The sequence below is a fragment of the Neoarius graeffei genome, chromosome 10 (genome assembly GCF_027579695.1).
Source record: "Neoarius graeffei isolate fNeoGra1 chromosome 10, fNeoGra1.pri, whole genome shotgun sequence".
NCBI classification, from domain to species: Eukaryota; Metazoa; Chordata; class Actinopteri; order Siluriformes; family Ariidae; genus Neoarius; species Neoarius graeffei.
In genome coordinates this window covers 62,213,847-62,231,452 of record NC_083578.1, presented here as the reverse complement: position 1 = coordinate 62,231,452, position 17,606 = coordinate 62,213,847, and the positions used below count along the sequence as shown (strand labels likewise).

The following is a 17,606-nucleotide window of genomic DNA, read 5'->3' as shown; positions in this document are numbered from 1 at the left end:
TGGTTGTAATCAGACCTCAATTCGCCAAAGCCTGGTTCAAAACGAGGCACTGGGGGGAGCACAAGGGGTGAAGGTGTTGTGTGTGCACGGGGATGTTCACAGCTACCCTTTGGTGTCGGTCCACATTATTTTCAGAGGGGAAAAATTTATAGTGAAGGCGGCGGTTAATCCTCGCCTTACCCACTCTAATTTTGGGGACTGATTGGCCGGGATTTTGGGGTTTAATGACACGCCTAGTAGAGAGTGGGTCCTGCCATTTGACAGGGGGAGGTCCCGGTGTCGCTTTGGCGGGAGCAGCTGTCACAAAGCCGTCTACGTCATCTCCGCGTCAGAGTGAGGAGCCGCCGGCTCCTCCTCTCTCTATTGGGGAATCCCTCGCGGATTTCCCATTAGAGCAGTCGCTAGACGAGACTCTGCGGCATGCGTTTGACCAAGTGAGAGTAATCGATAGTTAAACGCTCCAGCCGAATGCCACCCCGTCCTTCCCCTACTTCGTGATTATGAAGGATAGATTATACCGAGTGACGCAGGACACTCAAACTAAAGAACGAGTCACGCAGCTTTTAATTCCGAAAAGCCGCCAGGAATTGGTATTCCAGGCAGCTCACTTTAATCCCATGGCTGGACACTTGGGGCAGGATAAAACACTAGCCCGAATAATGGCCCGATTCTATTGGCCGGGGATTCGCGGTGATGTCCGTAGGTGGTGTACGGCATGCCGCGAATACCAGTTAGTAAACCCAGCAGCCATTCCAAAAGCGCCTTTGCGCCCTCTACCGTTAATCGAGACCCCGTTTGAGAGAATTGGGATGGATCTCGTCAGGCCATTAGATCGGTCAGCACGAGGGTACCGCTTTATATTAGTTCTGGTGGACTATGCAACGCGATACCCGGAAGCCGTGCCTCTGCGCAATATCTCAGCACGCAGTATTGCAGAGGCACTCTTCCGCGTCATCTCCCGAGTTGGAATCCCGAAAGAGATTCTGACTGATCAAGGCACTACGTTTATGTCATGAACACTGCGCAAACTGTATGGGTTATTGGGGATTAAGCCGATCCGCACCAGCGTGTATCACCCACAAACGGACGGTTTAGTAGAACGATTCAACCGCACCCTTAAAAATATTATGAAGAAATTCGTAAGTGAGGACGCACGTAATTGGGATAAGTGGCTCGAACCCTTGCTGTTCTCAGTGCGAGAGGTCCCCCAAGCCTCCACGGGGTTCTCCCCGTTCGAATTATTATATGGGCGTAAGCCGTGCGGCATCCTGGACGTGCTGCGGGAAAATTGGGAGGAGGGACCTTCACAAAGTAAGAACGAAATTCAGTACGTTATGGACCTGCGCGCAAAACTCCACACGCTCACCCACCTAACTCAGGAGAATTTGCGGCAGGCCCAGGAACGGCAAGCCCGCCTGTACAACAAGGGTACGCACCTTAGAGAGTTCACTCTGGGAGATAAGGTACTCGTACCGTTGCCCACGTCGAGCTCCAAATTGATCGCCAAGTGGCAAGGACCCTTTGAGGTCACACGGCGAGTCGGGGACATCGACTATGAGGTGAGGCGAACGGACAGGGCTGGGGCGCTACAGATTTACCACCGCAATCTGCTTAAACGCTGGAACAAGGAGGTCCCCGTGGCGTTGGTGTCGGTAGTTCCGGAGAAGGCGGAGCTGGGGCCGGAGGTTCAAAAAGGAACATTGGCATCACGTACCTCTCCGGTCCCCTGTGGAGACCACCTCTCCCCGACCCAACTCACGGAGGTCGCCCAGTTGCAGACCGAGTTTTCGGATGTGTTCTCGCCCCTGCCCAGTCGCACTAACCTCATAGAGTACCACATAGAGACGCCCCTGGGGGTGGTAGTGCGTAGCCGCCCTTACAGGCTACCCGAACACAAAAAAAAGGTGGTTCGGGAAGAACTTCAGACCATACTCGAAATGGGCATCGTCGAGGAGTCCCACAGTGACTGGAGCAGCCCGGTGGTCTTTATACCCAAGGCCGACGGGTCGGTCCGGTTCTGTGTGGACTATAGGAAAGTCAACGCGGTGTCTAAATTCGACGCGTACCCAATGCCTCGTATTGAGTTGCTCGATCGACTCGGCACTGCTCGCTTTTATTCGACACTGGATTTGACGAAGGGATATTGGCAGATCCCCTTGACTCCACTATCCCGAGAAAAAACAGCCTTTTCCATACCGTTTGGTTTACACCAATTCGTCACCCTTCCGTTTGGGCTGTTTGGGGCGCCCGCGACGTTTCAGCGGTTGATGGACAGAGTCCTCCGCCCTCACGCCACGTATGCGGCAGCGCATTTAGATGACAATCATCTATAGCAATGACTGGCAGCGGCACCTCGAACATCTGAGGGCCATCCTTAGGTCGCTGAGGCGAGCTGGGCTCACAGCCAACCCAAAGAAGTGCGCGATTGGGCGGGTGGAAGTACGGTACCTGGGCTTCCACTTGGGCAACGGGCAGGTGCGTCCCCAAATTAATAAGACGGCAGCAATTGCGGCCTGCCCGAGGCCCAAGACCAAAAAGGGGGTGAGACAGTTCCTGGGGCTGGCTGGCTATTATCGTAGGTTTATACCTAATTATTCGGACGTCACCAGCCCGCTGACTGATCTCACTAAAAAGGGGGCACCAGGTCCGGTCCAGTGGACGGAGCAGTGCCAGCGGGCTTTCTCAGAGGTAAAGGCTGCACTGTGTGGGGGGCCACTTCTACACTCCCCTGACTTTTCTCTCCCCTTCATGTTGCAGACCGATGCGTCGGACAGAGGGCGGTTTTGTCCCAGGAGGTGGAGGGGGAGGACCGCCCTGTCCTGTATATCAGCAGGAAGCTGTCGGTGCGTGAGGGGCGCTACAACACCATAGAGAAAGAGTGTCTGGCCATCAAGTGGGCGGTTCTCGCCCTCTGGTACTACCTGCTGGGGCGCCCTTTCACCCTCTGTTCGGACCACGCGCCCCTCCAGTGGCTCCACTGCATGAAAGATGCCAACGCGCGGATCACCCATTGGTATCTGGCGCTCCAACCCTTTAATTTCAAGGTGGTCCATAGGCCGGGGGCACAGATGGTCGTGGCGGACTTCCTCTCTCGTCGGGGGGGGGGATCGGCTGCAGGCCGGACAGCCGCCCGGCCTGAGTCGGGCGGTGGGGGTATGTGGCAGCGGGGGCGTGGTCAAGCGCTGGTCTGTGACAGGAGGGCGGAGTCAGGGAAGGTAAGTGGCAGAATCATGACACCTGAGAGCAATTAACCTGTTTGTGTGTCTTCCCAGTGACCACGCCCTATATCAGGAGGGAGAGCGAGAGCGGAAGGAGTTCTCCCCTGGACGAGACGCTGATGTGTGCGTCTCTGTGCGTCCGACACATATTGCTAAAACTGAAAAGCGTGGCAATAAAAGCCTTGTTTCACCTGATCTCTGTCCTGCCGTCCTCTGTGCTCCACCCACAAGGAAATTACCACTATCTATCTATCTATCTATACACACACACACACACACACACACACACACACATATATATATATACATACATATATACACACACACCCCTTTGCCACCAAATCAGTTCCAGGGCTGGTGCTGGTTCACAACTCGCTCAACTTGCGAGCCAGCTTGCTTTTCCATAGCTCGTGGTGCTAAGGGGAGCCACGTCAGTTACGTCGCTGTATACGTCAGTTACGGCGCTACGTTTGCATAAACCTTAGTGCGAATATTGAAGCGCAAAAACAGAAGCAGCAACAACAATAATAATAAATGACTTCGTGTTTGTACAGCTGCTGCTTCTCGTTGCTTAAAAATGGTGATCTTTCGCGGTCTTGCTATTGTTGTTGGTTTTAACAACTCCGCCCCCCCGCTGAAGTAAGCGGTTCTTTCCTCTGGCCCAGCAGAGAGTTGGTGCTAGCCTGGAACCGGTTTTTCTGGCCCCAGAGCCAGTTCTTTGTCAGTGGAAACACAAAACCCGGTTCCAAACTAAGCACTGGCCCCGAACCAGCCCTGGAACTGCTTTGGTGGAAAAGGGGCAAAACACACACTCTTAAATAATTTAAAACCCCTTAATTTATTAATGTCCCCAAAAGTTCCATCAATGTTACTAACAGCACTCCCCCCTGCAACTCAAAAATGATTTGTCCCGAGACCATGTGACCAGCATCACATGTCATTTTCCTCTGTGGCAGATAGGCTGAACACACTGTGGAGAGAGTCCTCATTTTTTTCAATATTTTATCGAGAACAGCACATGGTCAAGGAATACATTAAATGCCCGTCAGCTATGTTAAGAACGATACACCAGTAACCTCCATCATTTCCAAAACAGACAAAGAAATTAATCGCCTCCGTTTGTGATCCTTTAAGTCAATGAACTGCCATAGTGACTCAGAAGGAGAAATTAGTGATGAGGAGGCTGTGCCTAAAATTTCACATATAATGAGTTTGTTGTGACAAGTGGGTCCATTTCATTATTATGAACTTTCTGGTATAACGAACTATTTGGACGTCACACAAGGAGTTCGTTATAGTGGGGCTGCAGTGTATTCAGGCATTACTTTAAAATAGACTTCACAAATCCTGCATGACTTCTTCAGTATCCTGGAGTTTTAGGAAGTGGGATTTCCTTTAACTCTACCCCTTAAAGCAGTTGCTACAGCCACCCTTGTCCATGTATATACTGTTTATCCTTAGAACATATTTACAAGAAAAAAAGTCTAAAGACAAGGTTTTGTTCATATCAGTTTTCTCCATTATGTTGAAACAATCATGACGCATCATACGTTTCTGAAGAGGGCATGACACAGAATACAAAAAAAAAAAAAATCACAAAGTTATACGTTTCAACATTCACCAACTCACAGGGAGTGTCTGAAAAGTGAGTAATACCTGTGTGAAAACCAATCTTCACATTTTACATGAATGTCAAATGGTGTAGAATAAGTGATTACTGCAACTTTACAAAGATGCTTTATATAACATTGTTCAATTATCTCTTCAAAATTCATACATTTTATCAATATTCACCTGGGATACCTGTAAAGGGTAAAATACGTATGTAGAGGCAAATTCAGAGTCGTCGCACGTCGTCATTGTGGAGCGTACACGCCGGCGTCGCACGTCGTCATTGTGGGGCGTACACGCCGGCGTCGCACGTCGTCATTATGGGATATACACGGGGTAGACACATGTCATTAAGGGGTCAAGAGTTAAGAGATGAAGCTGCTATTGCTAAACTGAGCAATGGCATTGATTTGTCATTTTCGACAACGCATGTGGTAGTCTGGGATTGGGGAGAAGGGGATTCATGAGTATAAAGAGGTAAAGAGGGTCATAGATTTTTTTTATTTTTTATATATATATATATATATATATATATATATATATATATATATATATATATATATATGCCATTTTTGTTCCCCCCCTTAATAAAATACTATAAATAATGAGGTTTAGCTTAACCTTTAACATTGTTCTGCTTGTACTGACTTCTCTAGGACTCATCATTACTCCTTGTTTCCAATAACAATAGCCAATTTTAAATTGCAAACATGAAATCTGATAAGGAATTGGTTTTAAAGGGGGGAAAAAAAGAAAAATTATTCTCTTTGCCTTTAGTGCACTATACCATGCTTTTACTTCTCATTTGGGGGGTGGGGGGGTGGGGGTGGAAGAAAAAAATAAATACAGACGTCTCTTCTCACCTGAGTATTCAGGGTAACAGATGGTGAGCGGACTCTTCTTGATCTTCTCCTCAAACAGGTCCTTCTTATTGAGGAAGAGGATGATTGAAGTGTCGGTGAACCACTTGTTGTTGCAGATGCTGTCAAACAACTTCATGCTTTCGTGCATGCGGTTCTGAGGACACAAATGCAGGATGTTTCAAAACTCAAGACAAGAATGCGTGCATTCACTTCCTGCACAATTTATGATTGCGCTATGTACCACTTCAAGTGCTGACTGGTTTGTTGCTGACAAATGAATAACTGGGTTTCTTTACGAGACCAATTATTTGGAAGCAACAGAATATGATTATGCTAAACATCCACAAAGGGAGCATATTAACATAGAGGAGCTCGTGTGTGCAAAACTGAGTGAGGCTTCATTCCCATATCAATTTTAAATTCGACATCAGGGACCAGTCAACTCTGACAGGGTGACGTTAAAAGCACTTGAGAAGTCATATTCGAAACAACTACGTCTTCATACATCCTACATGTTTCAAGCGATCCGAGAGCTGCAGAAATAAGTTGAGCTCAGGTGTGTATACAGTATAACAAGGACAGATAGAAGAAAGCGCACCATCTCCTCATCTTCAGCCAGCACCAAGTCGTAATCACTCAGTGCTACGCAAAAGATAATGGCTGTGACACCCTCGAAGCAGTGAATCCATTTCTTCCTCTCCGAACGCTGGCCACCCACATCAAACATCCTGCTCACACACACAGTCAACATGCAGTACAAAAATCACAAAAGGGTTACTGACAAGTGAAAAGGGAGGAGAAGAGGTTGGAAGGATTTACTAACTTGAAGTAGAGCTCTTTAAAGGTAAAGTGGGTTTCCACAATGCCGGTGGTCTTGACTCGAGTCCTCAGCACATCTTGCTGTGTGGGCATGTAGCTCTGTTGGGATATCCTCTCCAGATCATTCAGATAACTAAAAGGCATAGCGAGCACGTTTACTCAAAATAATCATATAAAAAGGGAGACAACAAAGAAATGCATTAAAATTAAACATTAAATTTAGACTTCCAGCTACACACTACTGCAATTATATCACCACCACCAGGGGGTGGATAAATCATAAATCTATTAGCTACCCTACCTCATGTGGCAAGTACCCCGTTTTGGTTGCCTGGAAGCATGGTAGGTTAAAAATGGCAGCCAATGTAATTTAAAAGGTGATGCAGTTAGCTAGTGAATGGAAGCTAAATGAGTTTACGGTTATTAATCTCTTTTAACAACATGCTTAATGAAGCACACTGCGTTTGTGCCCTTGAGAAAATGTCAGCAAGTCTCGGGAGAATATCTCCGCTATGAGCCATGGTTTTCGCTCGTCGCACTGCATGTAAAAGATTATTTAGGCTTGGCTAATGTCTATTTTTCTCTGGACTTGCTTAAGTGCAGCATACTAAGCAGGAGAGTTATATGACCATTTGGATAGCGCAGCAGGTGGTGGGAGTTGGAATGAGCAGCTCACGCTCTAGTTACATCAAAGTGTGTCACTTCACAGAAATGGGCAAACATACAAACCAAAATCAAAGCTTTTATTTTTCAATAGAAATCTGTTTGTCTGTTTTACCTACTTGTCTGGTAAAGACGAGCGTGCTCAGAGCACAAAATCCCCTGCTGGCAACTCAGCCATAACTTTGGTAAAATGTGATTGAACTGAATGAAATTGCAATATGCGTATTACCGACATATAACAAAGAATCCTGTCAAGTTTCGTGAAACTTCTCCAAAAGCTCTGAGACGAGTTCATTTCAGAAAGTGAGTACCCTTCCCAGGATGGATAGACATCACCACGATAATCCCCCTTCGAGCCTTTCGGCCAGCAGTGGATAATTAAAAACTAATGGCCCAGACACAAAATCTATTTGAGGTGTTTGGGTTAGTCATGTGTCCACCCGTGATTAGGATTGCTCTTATAGTACCTTTCTTATGCCCAAGATTGCTTTACAATTAATAAAAGAAAAACAGTGTTCATCAAAAGTTGCCGTGTATTGGGGCGTCGTGGCTCGGGTGGCTGGGGCGCCGTGCCGTGGATCCAGGGACCTGGGTTCGATTCCGGCCCGGGGTCGTTTCCCGGTCCCTCCCCGTCTCTCTCTCCCGCTCATTTCCTGTCCTGTCTCTGCACTGTCCTATCCAGTGGGGGTGAAAAAAGCCCAAAAAAAATCTTTAAAAAAGTTGCCGTGTATCAAAACAGCCCACGCAGCCACCATTTTCACCAATCCACAAAAGGCACATCACATCACAAAGGGTCAAGCAGCCTCGAGACCACTTAAAGGATATGGGACATGGATTTTTTTCTGGGCATAATTATGTATAAAGGACATAAGAAATGCCATCTAAATCACTGCAGGGCGTCAAAAATGTGAAAATCACATTATTCAAGTTTTTTTATACATCAGCGTAAAACAAGGATTTGTTAATGAGCTAGGTGGTCACATGACCCGTGACGTCACAAAAACTTTCCAAGGAGCCAGCGCTTGGGTATCTAATGTAAACAGGTTACCGAAATGGACACCATCGACAGTGACATTCCCGATGTTTCACAGAGATGTGAAGTTAGACCCTATCAATTCGAACCGATAGCTGGAAATTCACATGAACATGGATCTTGTCTTTACTCTGACGGGTCAGATGATCCTGAGAGTGAGAGTTCATTCAGCCCTCATGAAACTGAAAGCGGTCGGCTCGATAACACTTCCTGGTAAGTTAAAAACAATTCTGCTCAAAGGCTAATGATCTGTTGAAAGAAGTATTATTTTTGTATCATACATTGAAAGTTCATCATAGATCTAGCTAAAGTCCGTTGTAAGCTAGTTTTTTTTTTGCTGATATTTTTCGAGATTGATTGAGATACAATGCTTCCAGAGTCCGAGATGAAAACATTCAAAATGGCGAAACGAGTCAGAATTATGATAATCAATAATTGATACACCCAAAATTATAATACTAATCCTTACCTCGGCTTTCAGACGCTTAGCGCAGAGGTCTTCAACAGGGGGGGTCGCGAAATCGCACCGGATCACTCATATCAACAAAAATATTCCTGCCCTGTCCCCTGGCCTCCGTGCAGGGATGCAAACAGCGCGCCTTTCGGCGGATGCCGCCTTTTTCACGGCTGAATCGCGCAGATCCGATTTAAAAAAAAAAAAAAAAAATAGCAATATTAATTCATGAAACAGGAAGTATAAGGATGAGAAAAAAATGGTTTAAATCGGGAAGCTGCGCACATTTGTGCAGCCTGGCGCAAATGTGCGCAGCTTCCCGATTTAAACTGGTTTTTTTTTCTCATCCTTATACTTCCTGTTTCATGAATTAATATCGCTCAGTACCTGAGTATTAATGTTGAAATGGTCCGAATAGTTTGTGGGAAACAGTAGGTGCAAAGTTTTTTCAACAGGTGTTCTGTAAAGTTGTCCTACCAAGCCTACTGCGCATGCGCAGGTGAGCCCACACTTTCCTCAGCTTCGGGTCCTTGGGGAATGCAAAAAACCTTACTCCAGGGCATTTCCCATTGGAATTATTGCAACCATAAGCAGCACAATACACCATGATGTCCAATGTACTTTAAAGACTATAAAAACAATTTTCTTGTCATCCACTTCTCCATTCATCTACCCGCTTGTGCTGTGCCCGAAAGTTTTTGTTACGTATGATCACGTGACAGCGGCTCTTCCGGTTGCAAAAAATGCATATCGGAAGTCGAGCAGAAATGCCATATAATCACGAATATAACGATTTTGCTGAATTTAATAGATGATTTTGTATTTGTTGATGCAATTAATTCATATTTTTAATGGAAAGAAACTGATATAGCGTGCTTATGTTTCATGTCCCATATCCTTTAACAGTGCCAAAAATTCCCATGGACAAAATACCACTCCAAGCCAACAGCTCCAAGGCATTTTATCAAGGCCGGAAAATACGCATCATGCACGGAAGATCAGGACGAGAGGAATGCCACTGCTCAAGCTAAGGCCTGTTGGAGTTCTTGCACAACCATCTACCAGTGAACAAGCTCAAACCACCACAAATCACACAAGTCATCTAGTAATGGACTGGTTCCAAATGGCTCCCAGCAGGATTGTATGCTTATATTTACTCACACACTCCCTCAATCAGAAACTACTGTAATATATGACCTGGAAGATTACAAGAAACATTTTATACACAGATGCAAAGCTACTCTGCGAGGCCATCCAACAAATCAATCTCATCTCACAGCTAAACACCAGAGAGGTTATGTTGTAAACCTGTCTACCCTGAGGATATGGTTAAAGAAAAACTCGGATTTTTCTAACCTTAGCACCATTTTCCCATCTGCTTGGTTCCAAATATTTACTACGGACAAAAACGATTGAAATCGGTCCAGTATTGAGTTACACTGCTATAACCGGCAACCTCAAAAACAGCTATACAATATAATTGCATGAGTCACACATCCATGTCAAAGTAAACAGCTTGTTTTGGCCACCAACAGGCTCATAATGTCATTATAAAGTGTCCGACTACACGGAAAGAATCCCTACAGAGATGCACCTGGGTCCGTCTACCTCAATACCTGTGAAAAAACAGTTTCTACACTCATTGTTTTACTTTTCTCTTCTTCCGGTCTCTGACCATTCAGTACCTGTAGTCGATTAAAAGCATGGGGCCTGTTTTTCTGTCTTTCCATGTTGTCAGACATTCATTCATAATATCAAAAGGAGCTAAATATTCAGATGTTACTGTGAAATAGACTTAATTCTGTAGGACTTCTTTTGTATCCTGGAGTTTTCCTTTAAATGGGATACAAAAGGACAAGTAAAAGGAAGTGGGATTTCCTTAGAGAGATAACACTTATTGCTAAACTGAGTAATGGCATTCATGTCATTTTAAATGACGCATGTGATTATCTGGGATTGGGGGAGACGGGGATAGATGGGGAGTATAAGGAGGTAAAGAGGGCCATAAAATGGTTGAATATCTATAAAATCAACAAATAATGGATTGTTACTTGCTATTTTTGGTCATTTATTTGTCTTCTTTAATAAAATATAAATAACTTGAGGTTCCGCTTAACCTTTAACACTGTGCTACTTGTACTGACTTCTCTAGGACTCCTCATTATTCCTTGTTTCCAACAGCAATAGGCACAAATATGAAATCTAATCCGGAATTAGTTTTAAAGAAAAAAAATATCCCTTTTGCCTTTACTGCACTGTACCATCCTTGTACTTTTTTTTTTTTCCTTCACCAAAACTAAATCAGTGTTATCAGTACCACTACTGCCGCGATAGGAGATTTCTTCAACGGTTGTGTGTTTGTGCATGGAAAGGTCACATGGCTCACCCTCATGTCTTCCATCATTCAAGTGTTTAATGTTTGCAAATTCATGCTGTCATCAACTTGGGAGCAAACACTAAACCCATAACATGGTTTCTGGCTTGCTTATCTAAGCAAGTGTAATCAACCAGAACACGCGCGCGCATGCGTGTAAGAAAGAAAAATCTCAAAGGAGATCCGCAGAACACCATGGCCTCACTTTTTGTTTATAAATGCCTTGAGACCTCAAGAATGGCACAGGAATAGCTTTAAGCGTTAACAATAAATCTAATAGCAATTTTTACGATTAAAATGATTCATATAGGTAGCGGTCTGACTGAATGACCTTGACATCTGTGACATCACGGCAGGAAGGCTATCGGTCTCGTCGCCATTTCCGCTATACTAAAATACAGAGCTGACTGCAACTCCGAGCCTCCATTTTGAACTAATTTATCGCCATGCCACGTAGATGTGTTTTTGGCCAGTGCAGAAACACGACAGAAGGTGGATTTATGTTGCATTCATGGCCCAAGAATGTTCAAACTGCAAAGCTCTGGATGCATTTTGCAAGAAATTCACAGATTGGGCGCCTACGAAGTGGTCTCTCCTCTGCTCATTTTACTGAAGACTCGCACGAAACCTCTGATCTGTTGAGGAGTGTTGGCTGTAAGCCCGTATTGAGAGAGGATGCAGTACCAACAATTAAAGGAAAAGAAAACTACAAAAAAAAGGAAAGAAAGTTCAGTTGCACCAGTTCTCCCGCAGTGTGAGCCGAGCAGTAATGGCGGAGTACTCAGTATGGAGAATGAGTGGACCAGTCGTCAGATTTCTCTGCTGGATATGCTTTTTCCCCCTGTTGGATATGCTTGCGTCAGGAGCAATATCTCGCCCTTACGTGGAAGAAGCGGCTGAACAAAGAACTGAAAGTCAGATTATTTCAAAAACAAATCGGCCACAAGATCGGCCTTCAAGAAGCGAGAACAAGACTGGTAAGATGCGACTCTCATTTGGTTACATCACAACAAAAACAACACTCGTTTACCTGCATTTAGATTAAGACATGTAACTTGTATTGTGCGTTTAAGTTACCGGTATAAGATTATTTAATTTGCTTCAGAACGTGATTGTCTCAGTTCATCTGATTATTTAATTAGCCTTTTACGGTAATCGGTGAAAACGCATACATGTATGTTGCATAAGTTATAACACCTAGCCTGTTTTAATCAGAGTCACATGAGACAGTCAGTTCAAGTCCATCTAATTCTCTAGACAGCTTTGTTCTCTGGCTTTATTTCGTAAGGTGGGGGCCTCCGCGTGGCTGACGCGTTACTATCGGATTCACTTTCCGATGGTTCGAACTGATACAGTCCTGTGTGTATAGCAGTAGCATGTACACACACTCCAATTTCAGGACTATCACAGTCCGATGTATTACTATCTGAGGAATCCAAAAAATCTCCAATAAATCTGAATGGAGAGGCCACAGCAACCACTCTCACCTGCCAAGTCTGGTTTTGGTCTATAGCACCAGTTACCGCTGCGACGTCACATACTCAGCGCTGGAGTGCCAACTTTGTGGGCGATTTTAACTCATATTTTATTTATTCATATTTATATATATTATTCCCAATTATGCAGCATACAAGAGTCAAGGATGGAGATACCATCCACTCAAATGCATTTAAAAATAAAGGCTCTGCGCATCTCCTTTAACAGACTGTAATTCATGTCTGTGTCAAATATAAAAAATCCATGTTGATCATTTTTCATAACTGCTATAAACAATAGTTGACGTCTGAAGAATAATCACTGCAGCCTTAATATCAAGGTACTTCAATTATTCACAGCTACATAGATTGTTACTCAAGTATCTGTACATGTCAAAAATCACAAAGACAAAACAATTAAAATGGAAAAAAAAAAACCTCCGTGAAAAGGTGTCAGCGTGCGCTCAGCATACACACTCCATGAAGCATTCAATTAGTTGCCGTTCAGTGCATTGCTATCAAAACGGTTGTACTCTAAAGACTTGGTACGAAAACAGACATTTATTTTCCCCACGATAAAACTACTTGCTCAGTACCCAAGACACAATAAAAACCCAGAAAATTTTATATGAGAGGAAAAAAAAACCTGACAAGGTGAAAATCCATGCCAAAAAAGAAAAACAGGATCAAGTCCAAATACTCCCAGGCTGATGTCTAAAACAGGAGAGAGAGAGAGAGAGAGAGAGAGAGAGAGAGAGAGAGAGGGGTAGCTGCTTGTCTTTGGGTGATGATGTAAGTGCAAAATGCCTCATTTCACCACAGGTCAAAGCACCGCTGATACCATGCCAGAGTAAAAAAAATGTGCTTCACAGAACAGCTCCTGCTTTTACAATAATGTTTCAGACATGAACTTGGCTTGGGAATATATATATATATATATATATATATATATATATATATATATATATATATATATATGTGTGTGTGTGTGTGTGTGTGTGTGTGTGTGTGTGTGAGTGTGAGAGAGAGAGAGAGAGAGAGAGAGAGAGAGAGAGAGAGAGAGTGTGAGTGAGTGAGAGCAAGCATTGGTGGCTAGATGTGATCACCTCTTGTTATTACTGGAAACTACTGGAATTTTCAAACCAGTAGAACAAACCACCAGGATGAGTTACACTAGTGCACTGAATAGGGACAGACAGAACAGACCTGGAATGCAGCTCGGAAAGCTTAAAGCTGTTAGTCGGAGTCTCCTGAGCTTCAAACTTTATTCAGGATCATACACTCAGGAATCAGAGGAGCAAGACCGAGCTTGTCCCAGAAAACCCGAGGAACTCCTTACTACAGGGTCATGTCTCGACAAGTAAACATCCAGATCCTCATTCCAGATGCTTCATTTCACTCGCAAGTGATCATCTTTTATGTGACCAGTCAAATCCGCATAAGTGTCAAGTCTTGCAAACCGACATTTTTTCCATCTCTGCATTAAAAAGCCATAATAAGGCTGGGATTTCAAGTAAAACCATAGTGCAGCTCTTCCATTTTTACTCATTCACTAAACCAGATCCACCACGGACACAAGGCACCTAAATAATCCTGACATTTTCAGAAGCATGACAGGCCAGATGGTTTCTAGGTTCATATGAGTAGAGACAGAAAAAGGAAAAACGTAAGCAAGACAGCAAGTCAAATATAAAATCGGGTACAGTTCTCCATTTACAAGACTAAAGAATGGACAGAATAAGAAAAGGTTAATAGTATGGACGTGTGGAAAAATTTTATTTAATGTTTGCACCAAAGTGGATATGAAAACATCCCTGAACAAAAAATTCTTTCCTAATACTTGGTTGCATCTCCCCGCAGCTTAATAATACCCTAGTACTCTTAAGGATGCCATCTGTGTACTGAGACTTCCTGTTTGATTCCCTCTTCTACTGACTGCGTGCCCAATTCAGATGGAGTTTATAGTCTGCCTGCAAGTGCGTGTAATTTTCCATCGTCCTATCCTGCCTACTATCGCTGTTTAACAATAGCATCACCGGTGGTTCTAAAAGGGGGAGGAAGGGGATGTGGTCAGATATACAAGTCATGTACAAGTTACAGCATCATCTCAAAATACGGGAAGCTGGTTATGAGTCAGCTGTAGTTGCAATCACCAGCATTTAGTCTCTCTTGGTTTAATTACCAGTCAACAAGGTCAGCAATGCTGCAAAACTTTAGTCAGGACTGGAAATAAACCCAACAGGATATCAGCTGTACCTGAGAAAGAGGGTTTTTTTTTTTTTTTTATTATTCTCCTCCAAAGTCACACAGCAGATTATTAAAGGGGAACTGAAGACAAATATCGAAATTCTATTTCTCATTTTACAAAACGTAGGAATGCATTTCTGACGGCTATTTTGTCGCTGCTACAGCAAGTTATGAGTGTTTGAAATATGTGGCAGATCACAGAATCCAGGGACACGTCTGCCCGGGGGCATTTTGAGTTACTGACAGATTCAGAAAGTACAGTTTCTAAGCTTTCCAATGATGCCTTCCATGTGGAGATCTGACAATATTTGAAGAATGTGTGGCCTTTTGAAAGTGTATACTACTTAAAACAGAAAAGGGAGAAAATCGCCCTCAAAGTTTTCCATCTCAGCTACTCTGGGTGCAGGGCGGGCACATAATGCTGCTCATTTGCATGATATTAAGGAAAGCTCTACCCCCTACTAGCTAGCACGATGCTACTTTCATGTAAACAAAGATCACCACGTCAATTTTCCTTCCATGCAAAGTATGCCCAACATAATTATGAAGTACAAAAATAAGTCCTAAAGTATACTTTAACGTTTTGTGGTTGAAAAATTACTCACACCGTAAGAAAGATAGCACGATGATGACACAACTAACACAACACTAGTTTCATGTAAAGCAGGGGTCTTCAATCCTATCCACAAAGGGCCAGTGTGGCTGCAGGCTTTCATTCCAACCAAGCAGGAGCTACACCTGATTTCACTTGTTTAATCATTTCATCCTGGTCTCCAATCAACAATCAAGTGAGCCTCCAATTTGGCTGTAATGAAAGCCTGCAGCTACACCGGCCCTTTGCGGATAGGATTGAAGACCCCTGATGTAAAGCCTCGGTCACAACCGGCCGTACCGTGCTCGCTCCTACGGCCGGTCTACATGCAAAAAACGCAAGAAACACACGGAGAGCGCGCACGTGTGAAAAGCACGAGCGCGCGCATGTGACGTGCTGATTTTCGAGCCGCAGAGGTTCTTTGTCATGTCAAACAAACTCTACGGGCGCTTACGTTTTTTTCAGGTTGCAAAACAAACTTACAGCCAACACGCATCTTTCTCCGTGAAAAAAAAAAAAAACGCAGCGATTTGGGAAACGCCAAAAATCACACGGCCAAAAAATCGTACGTCCGGTTGTGACCTAGGCTTAACCAAACCACAACACTCTCCGTTACATGCAAAAATAACCACACAGCCTTAGATTAATAAACTCACCCCATCAGAAAGAGAAACGGCGCCTTGCACACACCAATGCCTCCGATGGAATGTAGTCCTAGAACGGTCCGTGTATAATCCGATCATTCAAGTATTCCATTCAATCTGGAAAACGAGGTTGCGGGTTTTTTTGCTAGAAATAGTGATCTCCGATGTAAATACCGTGCGTCTGTTTGCTTCGCGGGGCTCCTCTGCGCTCTGTTTAGTAACTCATTCCATAGTGAAATTACATGCCTGTATGCAGTTAAGTAGCCATGCGCTCAGCTCGGATCATACAGCTGACTCGCGAAAAAAAGAAAAAACAAAAAAGACTTAAATCATCATGTGAATGGCCCATATGGTAATTTACCCACACCCCCCAGCAGGCTACAGTCCTGACAAAAACGAGACAATTTGCAACAAAAAAAACGTATGCTTTTCCAACAAAATCTATTATCTGAAATACTGATTGCATTCTTCAAGATCTCAACTTGCACATGATGGAAAAAAAAAAAAAAAAAAAAATCACAAATTTTGAAAAAAATGCTTCTTTTGCGATTATCTTGGATTCGTTTCGGCCGACATGTGTCCCTGGATCCGGTGAGGGGTCACATATTCTATGTAATATACCAGTCCATATGTCAAAGCAATGGCAATAAACGAGATTCGTTGAGACCTGTGTGAGACTTCATAGGACGGAAGTAAAACATACAGCGGAAATCCAAGTGACCGACGTCTGCCAACATTGTCAAAAGACGTGCACGCCCTCCTTCGAACGCTGGCGTAATCAAGCTGGAAGTTTTCTGTGTCTGAAATCGCTCCCTACTCACTATATAGGGCACTACATAGTGGCGATGCCATTTTGTAGTGCTGTCCGAAACCTTAGTGAGGATTATGTGGGAAATGCACTCAGTATGGACCCTTTTCATGTGACGTCACGACAAACGCGGCCGCCATTTTGGACATGTACTACCAGTAGTTTACCACAGCCAACATTGAGGAACGGCAGCAAAGAAAGTGTTTATTTTCACCAAGACTTCCATCATGCCACTATATTGTTGTGCACCTGGATGTAGTAACCATCAACACACAAGGCAAGGGTTATCATTTTATCGGATCCCGGTAGATGCTGACCGACGGAGAAGATGGATAGCGGCATACCAGCGCTTGTGTAGTGACCACTTTGTTGGAGGTAAGACGAATAAAATTAGCCAGAAAAGGCATTACATTGCTGTTAACATTCCATTCTAGTTTACTGTAATTATGATCTGGCAGCTATTTACACCAGATCCAGTGTAAATAGTTGCCGGCGCACGCGCTCGCGGCTCCGGCCGGCGCACGCGCACGCGCTCCGGAACCTCGGACGTTGGCTCCGGCAGCTATTTACACTGGATCCGGTGTAAGTAGCTGCCAGATCATAATTACAGTAAACTAGTAAATACAGTTTTCTGCATCTCGCTCCTTTTTCTTTTATGTTTGTCGCCTTCCTCGCATTCAAACCGATTTAAGCCGAAGTCCACTACATGTCCAAAATGGCGGTCGCGTTTACGAAGGTCACGTGACTGAAAAGGGTCCATAATATGTATTTATCACAAAAATACATGCATGCATCTATTTTGAAA

The 17,606-nt window shown here is 44.1% G+C and overlaps 1 protein-coding gene across 1 annotated transcript in view; it reads right to left on the bottom strand.

Annotated features, from left to right (window-relative positions):
* gnai3 (guanine nucleotide binding protein (G protein), alpha inhibiting activity polypeptide 3) overlaps nucleotides 1-17,606 on the bottom strand; it is a 102,839-nt gene that overhangs the window by 18,849 nt on the left and 66,384 nt on the right. The window contains exons 5-7 of the mRNA XM_060932034.1: nucleotides 6,516-6,644; nucleotides 6,291-6,420; nucleotides 5,693-5,846 (exon numbers count right to left, since the gene is read on the bottom strand). Of these exons, the coding sequence (XP_060788017.1) occupies nucleotides 5,693-5,846; nucleotides 6,291-6,420; nucleotides 6,516-6,644 (413 nt within the window). The remainder of the gene's footprint in view (nucleotides 1-5,692; nucleotides 5,847-6,290; nucleotides 6,421-6,515; nucleotides 6,645-17,606) is intronic.